At 51.7% G+C, this 18,632-nt stretch overlaps 1 protein-coding gene across 1 annotated transcript; it reads right to left on the bottom strand.

The window, feature by feature from the left end:
• Positions 1-927: 927 nt before the first annotated feature.
• On the bottom strand, positions 928-3,807 carry SOX12 (SRY-box transcription factor 12). Its single transcript, XM_053394641.1, has one exon. It carries the CDS (start codon positions 3,176-3,178, stop codon positions 2,204-2,206), a length of 975 nt encoding a protein of 324 aa, XP_053250616.1. The 5' UTR covers positions 3,179-3,807; the 3' UTR covers positions 928-2,203.
• Between the last annotated feature and the right edge of the window lie 14,825 nt (positions 3,808-18,632).

Consider the following 18,632-nt stretch of genomic DNA (forward strand, 5'->3'; position numbering starts at 1 on the left):
TGGAGTTTTGCGATCTGTAAGGCTGAACTGGGTTAATTGCCACGGCTTGGGAATCACAGTTCTGCAAAGCTCCGGGCAAGACCCAGCAGAAATGGATTTGTATCCTCAGATAACTAGAATCCCTGGAGTTTACTGCAGAGGGGATGTAGATCAGGGGCAGAACACCTGCTCTGCATGCAGAAGGTCTTGGTTTTAATCCCTGGAAACTGGGCTGGGAGAGAGAAACATGTGTCCGAATCAGGAATCCAGACTCATGAGGACTGGCGTCTTGACTTGTTTTAAAAAGAGAGGCCACAGCTCACTGGCAGAACACCTGCTCTGCATGCAGAAGGTCTCAGGTTCCATCCAAAGCAGGGCTAGGGGACGTCCCCTGCCTGTCACCCCGGAGAGCTGTTGCCAGTCAGTGTCGACAGTATTGAGTTAGATAGACCAAGGGTCTGATTCAGCGCAAGGCAGTTCCCTAGACGTTCCTCCCTACGGAGGGGCTGGGGCTACGGGTGCTGCTGTGTGCCCAGCGACCACAGGACAAATCTGGCTGTCCAAAAAAGGCACCGAAAAATGCCAATGTTGGAGGCACGCTTCCCTGCCAAGAAACCTGCCTTCCCTCCCCAGGTGGAAGGGGCAGGACCTGCCTTGCTACTTCCACTGGGAGCGGTTGCCAAAGGGCAGCTCCTTCCACCTCGCTGCCTGACCACAGCCCATCGCCGTGTCTCCCAGGCAGCTTTCAAGGCTCCCCTGCCAGCCGTACCCTCCTTGAAACGAGCCGGCCATGCCTTGAGCCCCTCGCCCGCCAGAGCTAGTGGGATTTCCCTGCCCTGAGGTGGGAAGGTGCTGGCAACACAGAGGGACCCAACCCAGGCAGAAAACCCTCTCCCTGCTGCTAGCCAGCCACAGAGACGTCGACTGCTCTCCTTTCCACCAGGGAAGCCGCTGCCGACAGCCAGCAGGGAGGCTGGATTTGACCTTCGGTGAAAGTCACGGCCCCCCAGAGGTTGGGGGAGTTGCCCTCTGTCCCTCTCAGGTGGGCTTGAGCTTCCCATCCCAGGGACCCCCGCCCTAAGAGATTTCCCGGCGCTAGCAATCTCCTTGGCCAATACCCAGAGAGGCTGGAACGTGGCAACACAGAGGGAGTGGCAAGGAGGGAAGGATGCCAACAAGACCTCGGTCTGCTTTGGATGCAGCACGCGAGAGGAAGGAGGGACCCACCCACGGCTCATGCCCGTGGCATGCACCTCTAGGGGGAATCGGGGAGGGTGGCATTTTCGGGGTGTCGGTGACAGGAACTAGCTGCCCACAAGAAGAGGGCATGTGCGAGCTTCGGATCCACGTGAACACCACGTGGGCGCCGCCCGGCTGTGCTTTTCCCCAACCCGGTTCGGGAGCGTGTTTTTGTGCGGAAAAGAAAACAAAACAAAAAAGTTATTGTGAAACGAGGACCCGGAAGCCCTGCCCACACCGGGTGCAAGACGGGCGGCAAATGTTCCTGAACATCTCTCTGAACGCGACGCGATCCAACAGGGAGGATCTCTTTCCTGGGAGCCATTTAAAATGGAACAGAAGGGGGAAAGGGTTGGCAGTTTGGGGGGGTGCGGGTGTCAGGTAACCGAAGGACAGAATACACCCCCCCACACCCCCGGCTGCCCACCACAAGACAAGCGCTGAAATGGCACGGAAATCAAAGTGGAGAATTGGAAGCTTGCAAGAGGAATAAGGAGCTGAAAGGAAGGAGCGTGGGCAAGCAGGAGAAGAGGAGAGGAATGGATCGGTGTGGAAACTGGGGGGGGGGGCGACCTCCGCCTTGGATGGCGGAGGAGCTGGGAAGCAGCTGCGAGGAGGAAGAGGCGGGGGTGTGGGGGGGGAAGACGGCTGGAGAGGCTTGCAATGGGGGGGGGGGAACCTGATTAGACAGTCAAATTTCATGGGTAAATACACACTGCATCGAGCCCGGATCCCTCGGTGGCTCGTGGGGGGCGAGAGGAGATGAGGAGCCCAGCCCCGGCACGCCAGCCCTGCCAAGCCGGAGGGTGCCGGCAAAGTGGGTGTGTGCAGAGCGGGGGATGGGCTGATGGAGAGCTCGCCTTTGAATGCAGCCAAGGCAAGAAAATGGAGATACCTGATTCCTGCATGTAAACAGCTGGGTTTCTTTTTCTTTTTTTGAGACAACCTGATTGCGGAGAAGTGAGAGTTTACCTGGCTAAGGGATTCAGTACGTGAAGACTAAGTCTGAGATGCTGGACATCAGCCAGTCCCCAGCGATCATCTCAGTCACCTCCGGGGTGCAATAATCCGGGAACTCAAAGTGAGACGTGGCGCCCAAGGGGAAGAGGTCCAGGTCTTTGTCGAAGACAGACCAGTCCGGCGTCCCACAGGGCGTGTTCGGCTGGGCTCGGGCGGGCAGGAAGCTCAAGAGCTCTTCTTCAAACTCTTCGTCCGACGAGGCGAAGGAAGACAGTGGGGACCGGGTGGACGCTGGAGAAGGGGTCTCCGAGGACCTTGCCTGGTCCGAAAAGGACTTGGCAGCAGCAGCAGCACCAACCTCGTGGTCCTTTGGGTCGCCAGAACTGCCCCCCCAAGCTCCTTTCTCGCCGCTCGCCGGCAGCACGTGCCAGAACTCTTTGCCAGGAGTTTTCGGGCCGTCGTCAAAAGGCGCCTCCATCAGCCGCGCTTCCAGCGGGTCGTCATCCAGCTCGGGCGTCGAGCGTCCCTCCTGGCTGCCGCTGCCACCCTGCTTGGGGGGCTGCCTTCTGCTGGACGCCACCCTCCCGAGGACGGAGGGCTTGATCTTGACCGAGACCCTGGGGCGGGACTTAGCAGTGCCCACCTTGCCCTTCTTCCTGGGCCGGTACTTGTAGTCTGGGTAGTCAGCCATGTGCTTCAGTCGCAGCCGTTCTGCCTCCTTGACAAAGGGGATTTTTTCCGAGTCCTGAAGCAGCTGCCAACGGCGGCCAAGGCGCTTGGAGATCTCAGCATTGTGCATGTCCGGCCACTGGTCCATAATTTTCCGCCGCTCGTTCTGGGACCACACCATGAAGGCGTTCATGGGGCGTTTGATGTGCCCGCTGGGAGTCTTGCACCAGCCCGGCTCCCCTTTGGCATCCTTCAGCAGCAGGGCATCCTTGGGGCACACCTCCCGCTTGCCCTCCGACCCCCGGCTCCGCACGCTCCTCTGCTGGACCATCCTGCTCCCCTCGTCTTCCACGTTCCAGGCGCCACTGAGCCCCGGGTTATTTTCTCATCATCCGGCGAGGGGTGGGCGGATCGCTCGTCCGGGTGCGAAAGCTCCTCTCTCTCTTCCCCCACGCCCACCCTGGCTGCCGGCGAGCTCAGCCTGGGCGTCCACACCCCCCTTTTAACTCAGTCGCTGAAGCAGCTGGCTGGCAAATTGACAGAAGTGGTTGTGGCACCTCGGCTGTGGCACCTTCCGCAGGCGCCAGACGAGCGGCGAAGGGAGCCGGGCCGGCGGTGGAGAGAAAGAAAGAAAGAGAGAGGGAGAGAGGGGTGATCTTTGGCAAGAAAAGCCGGCCGGAGGGCAGGAAGGGGTGGGTGGACGTCCACTTCAGGCAGGCGAGCCCTTTGGGTGCTGAATCGCTCGGGAAGGCGAAGGAGAGTCACGACTTCGCTGCTCGGCCGCTGGGCTTCCAGGGCAAGACCTGAGAACGAAGGAAGGAAGGGAACGGCAGAGGGTCTCGGTCTTTTGCCCCTCGCTGCCCTCCACGCCTCTCTCTCTCTCTCTCTCTTTCCCCAGTCAGCCAGCTCACGCCCACCCCTCTCGCTGGCTCCTCTCGGCTGCCTTCTCTTATAGCCCATCCCCGCCGACAGCCCCCTCCTCCTCCTCCTCTTCCCCCCTCCCAGACGGGCCCCTCCCCTCCTGCACAGTCTAGGGGCTGCTGCGCACACATTGCTCGCTCGGAGTAAACACCCAGGTGCTCATTCTGTCAATGGGAAGCCCCGCCCACCCAGGGACGTCATTGGTTGCAGGGCAGGAATGGAGGATTTGCATCCCCCAATAGGGGCGCAACGGGGAAGGAGTTGCTGGAGAGAATGTCAAAAACTTTCTCGCCTCCGCCACCATCCTAAGGACAGACCACCGCCCCCTCCGCAGCCCACCCAGAGCATATCTGTTACCTGAGACCGGACCCCCCACCAACGCTCTCTCTGTTTCCTTGCCCCCCCCAGGATTGACCCAAGGCAGGGGGTTTAATCGCCAGACCTTTCCTGTGCCACTGTCTGGCTTTCTGTTCCCGTCAAGTTCACAGGCAAACCTGGTTGGTTTGCTGTTTTTTTTCTGCAGGGAAAGGAGAAAGGAGCTTTTGCAAAAAATATTTCAGATTCCTCAGCGTCAGGAAAGTGTGCGCAATTATGCTCTGTGTTTGTGTGTGTGTGTTTGGAGGAATGGATCAAGCAAAAAAAAAGATGTTTTAAACCTCGACCCAAGACCGTGCAGGCAAATGCCAACTTTTCAACTGCTGCAAAAACGATGCCTGCAGATGTGGCAGCTGTTAAAAGGCAGAGCTACAGAGGTCAGCGGGAAAGTTGGCAGTCCCTGTACACCTGGGAGTTTTCAGGATAGCGTTTGGTCAGCTGGGCACAGGAGATTCAGAATCCAGCTCAGGGGGCTAACAACCTCCCTTCCTACACCCAGTGCAAGACCCCAAGTTAGTGCTAGGATTCTGCGACAGGCACAAGGCGAGGGGACGCCAAGGTCATCTAGCTCATCCTTCCTGCACCCACAGGTCAGTCTATTCAACCCACAACTGTGACACGTGGGAATCACTTTCCTGCACGAACTCCATTTCCCCCCCTGAAGTGTAAATGCTAATTTGGCATTTTTAAAAACTGCTTGCACTTTCAGAAGAGCCATAGCTCCATGGCAGAGCATCCATCTTGCAAGCAGAATTATCGAATCATCATCATCTATTATTTATACCCCACCCATCTTGGAGTTGGAAGGGACCCCAAGGGTCATCTAGTCCAACCCCCTGCAATGCAGGAATCTTGGCTAAAGCACCCAGGACAGATGATCATCCAACCTCTGCTTAAAAACCTCCAAGGAAGGTCTAAGGTTTAATCCCCAGGTATGCTTGGGGGAGTCTGCTACCTGAAACCCTGGAGAGCTGCTGCCAGTCCGTGTAGACAATACTGAGAGGCCCCAAAGGCCTGACTCAGTAGAAGGCAGCTTCTTATGCTCCTAGTAAGCTTTACAGTTCACATTGATAATGGCACTCAGCACACAACGCTCCGTTTTATAATCTCCAATGCTCTAACTTGGGGTCAGCAACCTTTTTCAGCAAGGGGCCGGTCCACTGAACCTCAGACCTTGTGGGGGGCCGGACTATATTTTGGGGGGAAATATGAGCAAATTCCTATGCCCCACAAATAACCCAGAGATGCATTTTAAATAAAAGGACACATTCTACTCATGTAAGAACACTGATTGCCGGACTGTTCGTGGGCCGGATTGAGAAGGTGATTGGGCCGCATCCGGCCCCCGGGCCTTAGGTTGTCTACCGCTGCTCTAACTGACATTATCCTAACAACAGCCCAGTAAGGAAGGCCAGAATTACTTCCTCCAAGCTGCAGAAAGTGCCTGAGAGACAGCGGCTTTCCTATGGCAACGTACAGGGCTGGGTGTTCATCAGTATGCGGATGATACCCAGCTCTACCTCTCTTTTAAATCAGAACCAGTGAAGGCAGTGAAGGTCCTGTGTGAGTGCCTGGAGGCGGTTGGAGGATGGATGGCATCTAATGGATTGTGGTTGAATCCTGACAAGACAGAAGTACTGTTTTTGGGGGACAGGAGGTGGGCAGGTGTGGAGGATTCCCTGGTACTGAATGGGGTAACTGTGCCCCTGAAGGACCAGGTGCTCAACCTGGGAGTCATTTTGGACTCACAGCTGTCCATGGAGGCGCAGGTTAATTCTGTGTCCAGGGCGGCTGTCTACCAGCTCCATCTGGTACGCAGGATGAGACCCCACCTGCCTGCAGACTGTCTGGCCAGAGTGGTGCATGCTCTAGTTATCTCCCGCTTGGACTACTGCAATGCGCTCTACGTGGGGCTACCTTTGAAGGTGACCCGGAAACTGCAATTAATCCAGAATGCAGCAGCTAGACTGGTGACTGGGAGTTGCCGCCGAGACCATATAACACCAGTCTTGAAAGACCTACATTGACTCCCAGTACGTTTCCGAGCACAATTCAAAGTGTTGGTGCTGACCTTTAAAGCCCTAAACGGCCTCGGTCCAGTATACCTGAAGGAGCGTCTCCACCCCCATCATTCAGCCCGGACACTGAGGTCCAGCTCCGAGGGCCTTCTGGTGGTTCCCTCATTGCGAGAAGTGAGGTTACAGGGAACCAGACAGAGGGTCTTCTCGGTAGTGGCGCCCGCCCTGTGGAACGCCCTCCCTTCAGATGTGAAGGAAATAAGCAGCTATCTTCTTTTTAAAAGACATCTGAAAGCAGCCCTGTTTAGGGACGTTTTTAATATTTAATGCTGTATTGTTTTTAACACTTGATTGGAAGCCGCCCAGAGTGGCTGGGGAAACTCAGTGGTGGGGTATAAATAATAAATTTTTTATTATTATTATTATTATTATTATTATTATTATTATTATTATTATTTAAACCAGTGGAGGCATCCTGGCTCATAGCTCCCGCTCTTAACCGCTGCTCTTCAAGCATTCTCGCCACAGAAAATAGAAACGGGAAAGGCAGCATGGTGTGTGGTGGCTAACGTGTCAAACTACGACCTGGGAGACCAGGGTTCGAATCCCCACTCGAAGCTCACTGGGTGACCTTGAGCCAATCCTTGCCCCTCTCAGCCAACCCTTCCTCGCAGGGTTGTAGCGGGGATTAAATGAGGAGTGGGGGAGAGAACCACGTAAACTGCCTCGGGCTCCTTGCAGGAAAAGGGGAGACGTAAATGCCACAAATGACAGCACTTTGGAGGTCCCAGGTCGCAAGGTAGTTAGATCAGTCTCAACTAGGGCCAGGGCCTTTTCAGTACTGGCCCCAACTTGGTGGAACTCTCTGTCACAAGAGACTAGGGCCCTGCCGGACTTGACATCTTTCCGCAGGGCCTGCGAGACAGAGCTGTTCCGCCTGGCCTTTGGTTTGGACTCAGTCTGACCCTTATGTTTCCCTCCCCTTATGGTTTTGATCTATGGGCTACTATTAAAATCAGGCTGCATTTTAAATTGCATTTTAACCTGTATTTTAATTGGTCCCCCCCCATCATGTTTTTACTGTAATTTTACTGGTGTTAGCCGCCCTGAGCCCGGCTCTGGCCGGGGAGGGCGGGGTATAAATCAATCAATCAAACAAACAAACAATACAGAAACAGCTCAGTTGGTTACAGCGTGGTACTGATAATGCCATGGTTGCAGGTTCGATCCCCTTATGGGACAGCGGCATATTCCTTCATTGCAGGGGGTTGGACTAGATGACCCTCGGGGTCCCTTCCTTCCCGCTCTACAATTCTACGAAATCTGGCGCTCTCTGGATGCTGTGGACTACAACTCTCATCAGCCCCCTCTTCCAGCCATTCCAGTTGAGGGAGCCTGGACTGGATAGACAAATAGGTAAAGGTAAAGGGACCCTGACCATTAGGTCCAGTCGCGGACGACTCTGGGGTTGCGGCGCTCATCTCACTTTATTGGCCGAGGGAGCCGGCATACAGCTTCTGGGTCATGTGGCCAGCATGACTAAGCCGCTTCTGGCGAACCAGAGCAGTGCACGGAAACGCCGTTTACCTTCCCGCTGGAGCGGTACCTATTTATCTACTCGCACTTTGACGGACTTTCGAACTGCTAGGTTGGCAGGAGCTGGGACCGAGCAACGGGAGCTCACCCCGTCATTGCGGGGATTTGAACCGCCGACCTTCTGATGGGCAAGTCCTAGGCTCTGTGGTTTAACCCACAGCAACACCCGCATCCCTTTGGATAGACAAGTAGAATGACCTTAATTTAAGGCAGGCTTCCTTTGTTCCCAGGGTTGGTTAAGACAAAGACAGAGAGCCAAGAATCGAAGCGCTCAAGTTCGGCAACCTTTACCATCACTGTCTCCATTCACAAAAGTCCCCCAGCACCTGTGCAGCCATCAGACTGTGGCAAAAGCTGTCGATTTTGACCCATAAGACTCTATGAATGGTTATTTTATATTTTCATTTGTTTGCGTTTAAACGCTCCCCCTTTTTTCCCCCCAAGGAGATCAAGGTGACACAAATGGTTCTCCTCATTTAAGCCCCACAACAGCCCTTTGAGGCAGGCTGGGCTAAGAGGCAACGGCTGGCTTAAAGTCACGCAGTCTGATTCAGGTCCAAAAGAGGATTCGAACTCTGGTCTCCCAGGTGGACACTCTAACCCAGGCATCCCCAAACTCGGCCCTCCAGATGTTTTGGGACTACAATGCCCATCATCCCTGACCACCGGTCCTGTTAGCTAGGGGTGATGGGAGTTGTAGTCCCAAAACATCTGGAGGGCCGAGCTTGTGGATGCCATGGACTGCAAGAAGATCAAACCTCTCCATTCTGAAGGAAATCAGCCCTGAGTGCTCACTGGAAGGACAGATCCTGAAGCTGAGGCTCCAATACTTTGGCCACCTCATGAGAAGAGAAGACTCCCTGGAAAAGACCCTGATGTTGGGAAAGATGGAGGGCACAAGGAGAAGGGGACGACAGAGGACGAGATGGTTGGACAGTGTTCTCAAAGCTACCAGCATGAGTTTGACCAAACTGCGGGAGGCAGTGGAAGACAGGAGTGCCTGGCGTGCTCTGGTCCAGGGGGTCACGAAGGGTAGGACACGACTAATCGACTAAACAACAAAGCTCTAACCACTACACCATGCTGCCCCTGAGGTTAGGCTTGGGGTCCTCAATGTGACAACTTCAGATGATCCTCTTGCCACCCACCAAGGCCCTTCCTGCATCTCCCATTTTTAAAAAAACCAGGGAGTTTGGCTTCTTTTAGCTGTTTGGTTGGTAGGGCTACCTGTTTTTTTGCGGGGGCTGGAGGTCTGTGTGTTTTTCTCCTGTGCTGTATTTGTGTTGGGGGAAGTGTAGGTGTTTTGCTTGTTGTTTGGGGAGGGGAAGGCTCTGAGCATTGCCAGTTTTTCTTCTGTGAAATGGGTATGTTTGTGGTGTCCACACCACATTTCCAAAGGTGTCCCTGGGCTGGAAATGGCTGGGGACCCCCAACACCCAAGTACCTGTGAAAATGCCTCTACCTTGCAATCTTTATTGCCAAAACAAATAAAATAAATAACTTGCTTGCCCCATGTCTCCAGGCAAGGAGGGGTGTTAATGGCTCCAGAGGGGACTTCGATTCAGAGACCCTCTGAGTCATTGTGTTTCAAATGACTAAACACTGCCCCCCCAACAAAAAACAGGCCAGCCAGCCAAATTCTTTCCTTTTGCAAGGCTAGTATAAATCACAAAACCTTACCTGTTCTTTCCGGGTTCTGACACCATTCCATTGGGTTTTCTCCCCAAAATGCAGCGGATAATATCCGTCTCCCAAACAGCATCCTCAGACTGGATTGTTGCAGCAGTGCTGGGGCACAGGGTGCTTGAAACAGCAAAAGAAACAGGAACCTTCACTTTTAGTGGCAGTAGACCTCAATATACCAAATGCTATAGACCATGGGTAGGCAAAAACTAAGGCCCAGGGGCCGGATCCGGCCCAATCGCCTTCTAAATCCGGCCTGTGGACGGTCCAGGAATCAGTGTGTTTTTACATGAGTAGAATGTGTCCTTCTATTTAAAATGCATCTCTGGGTTATTTGTGGGGCATAGGAATGTGCTCATTCCCCCCCCCCCCAAAATATAGTCTGGCCCCCTGCTGAAAAAGTTTGCTGGCCCCTGCTATAGAATTTAGGGGGCTACCACTTTAAAGGCCCTGTGAAGCTCACAAGCAAGGCAGTGGGTTGGGTGTTGCTGGAAACAAAACGCTGGGCTAGAGGGTACCATTGGGTACCATTGTGCCCACAGGGACTGGATTAGCAACCCCCACATTTCTAGTCCATCAATGCAATAATATTCCCAACTGCAGCCTTAGAACCGTAGAATTGTAGAGTTGAAAGGGACCCTGAAGATCATTCAGTCCAACCCCCTGAAATGCAGAAATATGCAGCTGGGAATCGAACCTGCAACCTTGGCATTATCCTCACCATGCTCAACATTGGAGAGGCAGAACTGGGCTGTTTGGGTCACTGGCAGAAACAAGTGATGCTCAGGAAGTGAAAGATAAGATTGCCACATATATTTTTTTTGTATCTGGAAGGGCTCCTGTCTCATAGCAGCAGCCAATCAGATGCCTCTGGCCCCCTAAATAATGAAAATACTTGTTTACTGACATACACACACCTGGTAGATTTGGCTGGGGCACAGTTGACTCAGAGCTTCCCCTTCAATTCACGCCCCCTCTAAACTATAAATCTAAAGCCGTATCAAGCCACTTTAAACCACCACGGCTTCCCCCTAGAGAATCCTGGGAGCTGTAGTTTGTTCAAGGGGCTGAGAGTGCATGGAGACGCCTTTCCCCCCCACAGAGCTACAATTCCCAGAGTTCCCTACAAGGAAGGATTGCTTGTTAAAAATCGCCCTGAATTGCAGATGAGCTCTGTGAGGGGTGTCTCCTCCGAACTCTCAGCACCCTTAAGAAACTACAGTTCCCACAATCCTTTGTTTTAAATGATAGGAAACTGCTTTAAATGCATAGTGCAGAAGGGGCATCTTGCGGCAAAGGTTTTTGCTCAGCTGTGCCCTCGGTCCGCCTTTGCCAACCTGGTGCTACAACTCCCAGCAGCCTTAGCCAGCGTGCCTGTAGTCTTTCGGGGGCGGGCACCAGGTTACCCTAGGTGGCTCCCCAAACATACCTCCATCCTTGCTTCTCTTCTTGAAGCCTGAGGACCTCCAGATCTTGCCTTCAGAGTCCTCTGGTCCTTGCTGCAGCCCAAATTGGCCATCCTCATCCGGTCGTGGTCAGACCTAAGCCCAGATCCCCCCATCAAACTTCCAGTAAAGTCCAGCAGGACAGTCACTGGCTGCAACTTTTGCAGACACCCCCCAAAAAGTTGACTTTTTACTGCAAGCCTCTTGCTCCCTTTGCAGAGATATTTTGGGGAGTACGTGGCTCCTCCCCTTCTTCCTGAAATCTCCGCCCCTTGCTGCCACTAATTCACCCCTGCTAGGTGCAAGCCCATGGGGCAATTTGTGGCCGACTAGCCACCAATTTGTGGCCAAATGTCTATGGCACCCAACCATGCTTTCAGACTGTTGGGCAATCTGCAAAAGCCAGCTGTTTCCCAGCTCCTTGCGTTTGCATGCAATTTGGAATTGCAAATTTTGGGGGCAGGTTCTTACAGAAAAGCCGGAAAAAGGAGGAAGTTGCTTCTTGCCATTGCCACATTTTTAAGGCTGCTCTGGAGATTTGGGCCTTTGTTCCCCTGTTCTTTTGTTCGCTGCAATTGATTTGCAAATCGCTGCTGAACCTCTCTCTCTGCAAGTGTCCTGCTAACCTTGAAGAGAGTTTGGCAACCATTGCCAACCTTTCCCTGGGATGGATGGGAAGACACCAGGTTGGCAAATGCTAAGTTAAGGTCTTGTGAGAAGGTGTGCTTTTAGGTAGCACCTTGGTGTTGAGCAAAACTCCTTTGACTGGCCCAGCAAAGGAGCGCAGGCATTGCAAAGGACTTGAGCTCTGGTCTAGAATCCTAGCATTGCAGAGTTGGAAGGTCATGTATTCCAACGCCCCACAATGACCCAGGCAGTCTTTGCAATGCTAAAATGACTCCCAGGCGGCGCACCTGGTCCTTCAGGTGCACAGTTACCCCATTCAGGGCCAGGGAGCCCCCCACATCCACCCTGTCCCCCCAAAACAGCACTTCTGTCTTGTTGGGATTCAACCTCAATCCATTGACCGCCGAAATAAATTAAAAAATTGTCCAGTAGCACCTTTAAAAGGGTAAAGGGGACCCCTGACCATTAGGTCCAGTTGCAGACGACTCTGGGGTTGTGGCGCTCATCTCGCTTTACTGGCCGAGGGAGCCGGCGTACAGCTTCCAGGTCATGTGGCCAGCAGGACTAAGCCGCTTTTGGCGAACCAGAGCAGCGCACGGAAACGCCGTTTACCTTCCCGCCGGAGCGGTACCTATTTATCTACTTGCACTTTGACGTGCTTTCGAGCTGCTAGGTTGGCAGGAGCAGGGACCGAGCAACAGGAGCTCACCCCGTCGCGGGGATTTGAACCGCCGCCCTTCTGATCGGCAAGCCCTAGGCTCTGTGGTTTAACCCACAGCGCCACCAACTAAATATGTTCTGGGTATAAGCTTTCGTGTGCATATGTTATACCCAGAACATACATAGTTGGTCTCTAAGGTGCTGCTGAACAATTTTTATTTATTTATTTCGACTGCGTCATGCCAACACGGCTACCTACCTGAATCTAGAACCATTGACCGCCATCCATTAAATGGGCTTTCCCCAGGAATGCAGCCTAAGACACGTTTGGGACTCTACACCCACAAATCCTATGCTCCATTCATGATTATTCATGCCCCCTGCTTAAACATAAGCAATATAAATGAGTTTATTTTTATTTATTTAATCCATTTATATGCCACCCTTTATCCAAAGTTCCCAGGCCAGTGTACCACATTAAGGATATGATTTAGTGAGCATAAAAAACCATAACACAGACCATAATAATAAAATAACAGGCCATAAATTGTTTAATGGTCAAAGGCCAGGGTAAAGAGGTAAGTTTTTGCCTGGTGTCTAAAGATATGTAATGATGGCGCCAGGCGAGCCTTTCTGGGGAGAGCATTCCACAAGCAGGGAGCCACCACAGAAAAGGCCCATTCTCTTGTTGCCCCCCCGAACCTCTCAGGGAGGGGGACGTATAACAAGTGCAGGGTCTGGGTTGGTTCATATGGGGAGAGGGGGTCCTTAAGTTATTGAGGTCCTGAGCTATGTAAGGCTTTGTGGGTCAAAACCAGCACTTTGAATTGGGCCCAGAAATTAATTGGCAGCCAATGTAGTCGCGTCAGGATAAACAAATAAGAAGGCAATTGGCCTTGCAGTTCAGGGGCCAAGTCCTAGCATGGTCATTGTGGGCCTTTCTGGGTCATTTCCTCTCTCAGCCTCAGTTTTCCCATCTGCATAATGGGGATAAGAGCTCCCCACCGATAAGAGGCCCAGCACAGTAAAAGGCAACGCAGCACATCCTGCAGTTTTTGCAGCTCTGTATAACTGATGCCCCACTAGCGTAAAACAAAGGTGCAGAAATTGCTCAGGTGTCTCATTGCCAATTGCCTTCCTCTCACAACCCCAAGAATACACACTGCTTTCTTTCTGCCTCCCTTGTGACACAGCCTGATGCATTAAATTCGCCGTCAGAACCACATCTCAAACGTTTTACCAAACATTGCGTTTTGAACCGGGGCAGATTTCTGGTTTCCGTCGGAAACCACCTCCAGAAGCTGCTAAAACTTTAACCATCTCTTTTGTCTGCTTGACTCTCCCACTTTACCAGCCCAACTCCACCAGATGTGTTTCAAAAACCCGCTACTCAGTGCATCTGCTGCCTTTGTAGCCTCAAACTCCAAATTGCGGTAGCAACGGGGGCATTTTGTCGAACCCGTCTTGGCAGAGGCATGGAGACAAGGGCAAAGAAAACAGCTTGCCGTAATTTGTTCTTTATTATGCTTATTGTTATCTGGGTTTGAGATTCTCCTCCCTGCACCCCACAGGCATCTTGAAGGAGACAAACAGAGGCAGAGATTACGGAGCAGCGTGGAGATAGGAGCAGCAGCAGCACCGGGACTGACAGATGTGTTAACATTAATCATGCCCAACTTAAAAGAGTTGCCTCCTTTTCGGTGATTTGTCTCCGGCTAAGTGTACTGCTGGCTGCAGGGACGCCCAAATGGGGGTGCGGGGAAGGCGCCTGGGTGATGTTGCCTGAGCGACTGGGAGCTTCCTGGGGCAGGTGAGGCTGCCATTGGCTGTTCCGGAGGCGGAGGACTTCCCGGAGCAGGTGAGGTGCTTATTGGTCGCCTGGGCGACTGCAAGGATGCCGGCTCGGGGGTGCTTCTGATTGGCTGCCGGGCTGAGTGATGGGTTATCCGACTGTCTCATCCTGTGGAGGCAGTTTCCGTGGCAACAAGAGTTGCAAAGGAGAACCAGGGGCCTAGGCCGCAATTGGCAGTATTGGAAAGGGGGGGCGGGGGGAGAGAAGATAAAGAATATATGGGAAGGGGGAGAGGGAGAGGGAGAGGGAGGAGTTGTAGGACGCTCTCAAGGCTGCTATGCTTCTTTCGTGGGTTGCAGATTTACATGCCTTCCTGGCAGGCCACGGATCAGCCAGACCTCGGATGATTATATTATTTATTGTCATCTAATAAGGTGTCTGAAATATAACACAGATCTGTATTTGTCTCCCCGGGTAGTAGCTCTGGTTGAGAGCAGGTGCACAACGGTGCAGCAATAAAACTGCCAGCACATTTGCAAAGCTAAGCAGGGTCCGGAATGGATTCGGATTGGGCGGGGGACCATGTGTTGAGATTCCTGCATTACAGGGGGTTGGACTAGATGACCCTCGGGTCCCTACGATTCTATGAATGGCGGCATCTGTGATACTTTTGCACACAGGGTGGGCAGGGCATAGATCCACATCTACTGGCAAATTGCTTCGTGGCTTCCCCTAGCTTTCTGACCACTGGTTGTTTAACAATAGTGATGACAACGACAAAATGCGTGGTCCCTCTCTAACCCCAGCCCCCCCCCAATAGACTGCTGAAATGAAGAGAACTGAGTGGGGCGGAACCAGAGTGTGTGGGTGTTTATTTATTTAAAACATCGATATGCCACATTTCAGCACCTCTTCTAAAAATGAAACAATTGCTAATAGGTAAATAACTAGCCTGTGGTTTATGTCTGAAAGGACCAGGTGCGCAGCCTGGGAGTCATTTTGGACTCACAGCTGTCCATGGAGGCGCAGGTTAATTCTGTGTCCAGGGCGGCTGTTTACCAGCTCCATCTGGTACACAGGATGAGACCCTACCTGCCTGCAGACTGTCTCCGCAGAGTGGTGCATGCTCTGGTTATCTCCCGCTTTGACTACTGCAACTAATCCAGAATGCGGCAGCTAGACTGGTGACAGGGAGCGGCCGCCGCCGAGACCACGAGACCTACATTGGCTCCCAGTACGTTTCCGAGCACAATTCAAAGTGTTGGTGCTGACCTTTAAAGCCCTAAATGGCCTCGGTTCTGTACACCTGAAGGAGCGTCTCCACCCCCATCATTCTGCCCGGACACTGAGGTCCAGCTCCGAGGGCCTTCTGGTGGTTCCCTCGCTTCGAGAAGCCAAGTTACAGGGAACCAGGCAGAGGGCCTTCTCGGTGGTGGCGCCCGCCCTGTGGAACGCCCTCCCACCAGATGTCAAAGAGAAGAACAACTACCAGACTTTTAGAAGACATCTGAAGGCAGCCCTGTTTAGGGAAGCTTTTAATGTTTGATGCATTACTGTATTTTAATATTTTGTTGGAAGCTGCCCAGAGTGGCTGGGATATAAATAATAAATTTATTATTATTATTATTATTATTATTATTATTATTATTATTATTATTGGACAGTGGGTGCATTTCTGGGACCAAAAAACAAATTCCTGGCCAATTATGCTCAGAGGAACTCTTGTCTTTAATTCCTGTGTGCAGCTGGTGGCTCTTATAACCCGGTAAAAAAAAAAGCAAGACAGATCATGTTATGTGAAGTATGCCCAACCCTTATTTGGTTTGCCTTCTGTACAGAGTAGAAAACTGTCTTCTTTGCTCTGCTTCTGGGTCTAACCCCTTTTGCCAATACAATTTAAAATATTGTTACATGAAATCATGGCCAGTGTCTATATTGCAGCACAAGCTCCCCATCTTCCATAATCTGTCATTTGGGGATAAGGAAACAGACCTTTCTTGCGGGGGGATAGTAAGGGGATGGGTTAGCAAAAAGAGGCTTGTGAGGCCTAAACTTACTGTCATATGGGGAGAGATGGACCCACATCGGTCCAGGAGCATCGTGGATGTACTCCTGTGCCCCCTCTCTCACCCAACTTCTGTCAGTGTTCAAGTCTTACAGACCTGCAGCCCGAAGCTCCGACTGATTGTTTTGACACTGACCCGATGTTGGGAGATTCAGGACAGAGAAAAGAGGAGCGTTAAACTATGGAACTCCCATACTTTGCGATAGCTCCCAACTTGGATGGCTCTAAAAGAGGATATCTCTGCTTTTTAAGATACTGTCAAAAAAAAGCAGAGATATCCTCTTTTGCCAGCAAAGGTCCGTATAGTTAAAGCTATGGTTTTCCCAGTAGTGATGTATGGAAGTGAGAGCTGGACCATAAAGAAGGCTGATCACCGAAGAATGGATGCTTTTGAATTCTGGTGCTGGAGGAGACTCTTGAGAGTCCCATGGACTGCAAGAAGATCAAGCCTATCAATTCCTAAGGAAATCAGCCCTGAGTGCTCACTGGAAGGACAGATCCTGAAGCTGAGGCTCCAAGACTTTGGCCACCTCATGAGAAGAGCAGACTCCCTGGAAAAGACCCTGATGTTGGGAAAGATGGAGGGCCCAAGGAGAAGGGGACGACAGAGGACGAGATGGTGGGACAGTGTTCTCAAAGCTACCAGCATGAGTTTGACCAAATTGCGGGAGGCAGTGGAAGACAGGAGTGCCTGGCATGCTCTGGTCCAGGGGGTCATGAAGAGTCGGACACGACTAAACAACTAAACAACAACAAAAGAGGATAAGGCAAATTCAGGCAGGAGGGGGCTACCCAGACCCTGCAATCTTCATCTAATGCCCTTGTCAGAGTGCCCTGTCCAATAAGGCGCCCTAGATGGCAGTCGGTGGCAGGGCCTTGCCAGTGTTGGCACCCCAAATGCAGAATGCCCTTGTCACCAGACTGTTGCTACTTTAATGTCTTTCCGGCCCCTGGAGAGTTTTCTCATTTTCCCCCAAGTAGCACATTGTAACCTTTAATGTTGCTTCCGCTCTGTTCGGCTTTTTTTTTATTCTCTGCTCTATTTATTCTTAGACCTTTTCAAAATTATCTTATTTGGTGCCTTTAACGCTGTGTTATGTTTCTATTGCATTCGTTGTATTTTTAGCTTGTTATTTTTATTCTGTGAGCTGCGTAGAGATCTTCTTGTTATAGAGAAGCCTATAAATAATGGAAGTAAGGAAGTAAATAAGCAAATAAACAGGCCAACCCCTGCAGCTCTGCCTTTTTTTAAAAAAAAGCAGTTTCTCAATGTGTAGACAGAAGCAGAACATGCAAAGCTTCACCCCATCTTCTTATTTCTGTGCATCGGTCATCTTCTATTAAAGGCATGAGTGCAGGCCAGGATTTGGTCAGTTGGCAACTGTGCATCAAGGCATTGTTGGAGGACTTGCATAGACCTTTCATAGAATTGTAGAGTTAGAAGGGACCCTGAGGGTCATCTAGTCCAACCCCCTGCAATGAAGGGATCGTTTCCCATGTGGGGCTCAAACCCACGATCCAGAGATCTACCGGCCCCCCTCCTCATTTAACCCCCACAACAACCCAGTGAGGGAGGTCTGACTGAGAGGCAGTAAGTGGCCCAAGGTCACTCCTAGTGCTGAGATTTGAACCTTAGTCTCCCAGGTCCTGGTCTAACCACTATACCACACTGCCTCTTCCTTTTACCAAAGGGTGGACAGGAAGATAGTCACCCTGCTCTACAGCAAGGCTAGTTTTCCTCCACGATATATAGGGACTGATCTCTCAACATAAGCTGGAAAGAAGCTTAGCTGTCAGAATTACATGTGAAGGGGGAATTTTTGTTTCTAATCATGCAAAAATGAAAAGGAAAAGGAAAAAAAGAGGAGGAGAAGAAGCCTGGAGCCTCTTCAGCAAAAATGGTACTTATTGCTATGCAGATATATTCTATATTCCTTTCATTACCATGCTAATTAGTGTTCCTGCCATGGTGTGCCCAGGCAGCTTTCACTAGAGCAAATAGCCCAGCTGAGTTAGATAGAGGGGGGAACGAAGAATTAAGATGATGGAGGATGACACCCGCCCTGTTCTTTCCTCCCGCTCTGCTGAAAGAAGAAGCCAGAGTTATTCAGGCTCCTTGTATCTACGGCGCAAGTTTAAGGGCAGATAGGTTGGCCGTGGAGCTTCTAGGTTGAAAAGCAGTCTACCTCTGGATTGTACTCACCAAGGCACAACCAGGGATGGAAACCTGTTGCGCCCAAATTCTGCAGGCAAGATTTCTGGGGTGTGGGCGGGTGTGTAGAATGCTAGGCTCTGTGCATCTTTACTGGAAATCTTGGTACATTTTTACGATCCTGGTCAGAGCCAAGTTTAAATGTTTGCATTTCGTGGAAACGCAGAATTGTAGAATTGGAAGGTGATAGGTGCCATCTCACGCAGAAGATTGCAGGTGCCCAGAGCTTTGCCCATTGGCAAATATGTTATTGTGCGTGTTGAAGCACCCACGGCCCCCTAGAATTGGCCCCAGTGCCTAGGGCAGGGGTCAGATAACTTTTTCAGCAGGGAGCCAGTCCACTGTCCCTCAGACCTTGTGGGGGGCCAGACTATATTTTTTTGGGGGAAAT

Source organism: Podarcis raffonei, chromosome 6, assembly GCF_027172205.1.
Source record: "Podarcis raffonei isolate rPodRaf1 chromosome 6, rPodRaf1.pri, whole genome shotgun sequence".
In the NCBI taxonomy this organism is placed as follows: Eukaryota; Metazoa; Chordata; class Lepidosauria; order Squamata; family Lacertidae; genus Podarcis; species Podarcis raffonei.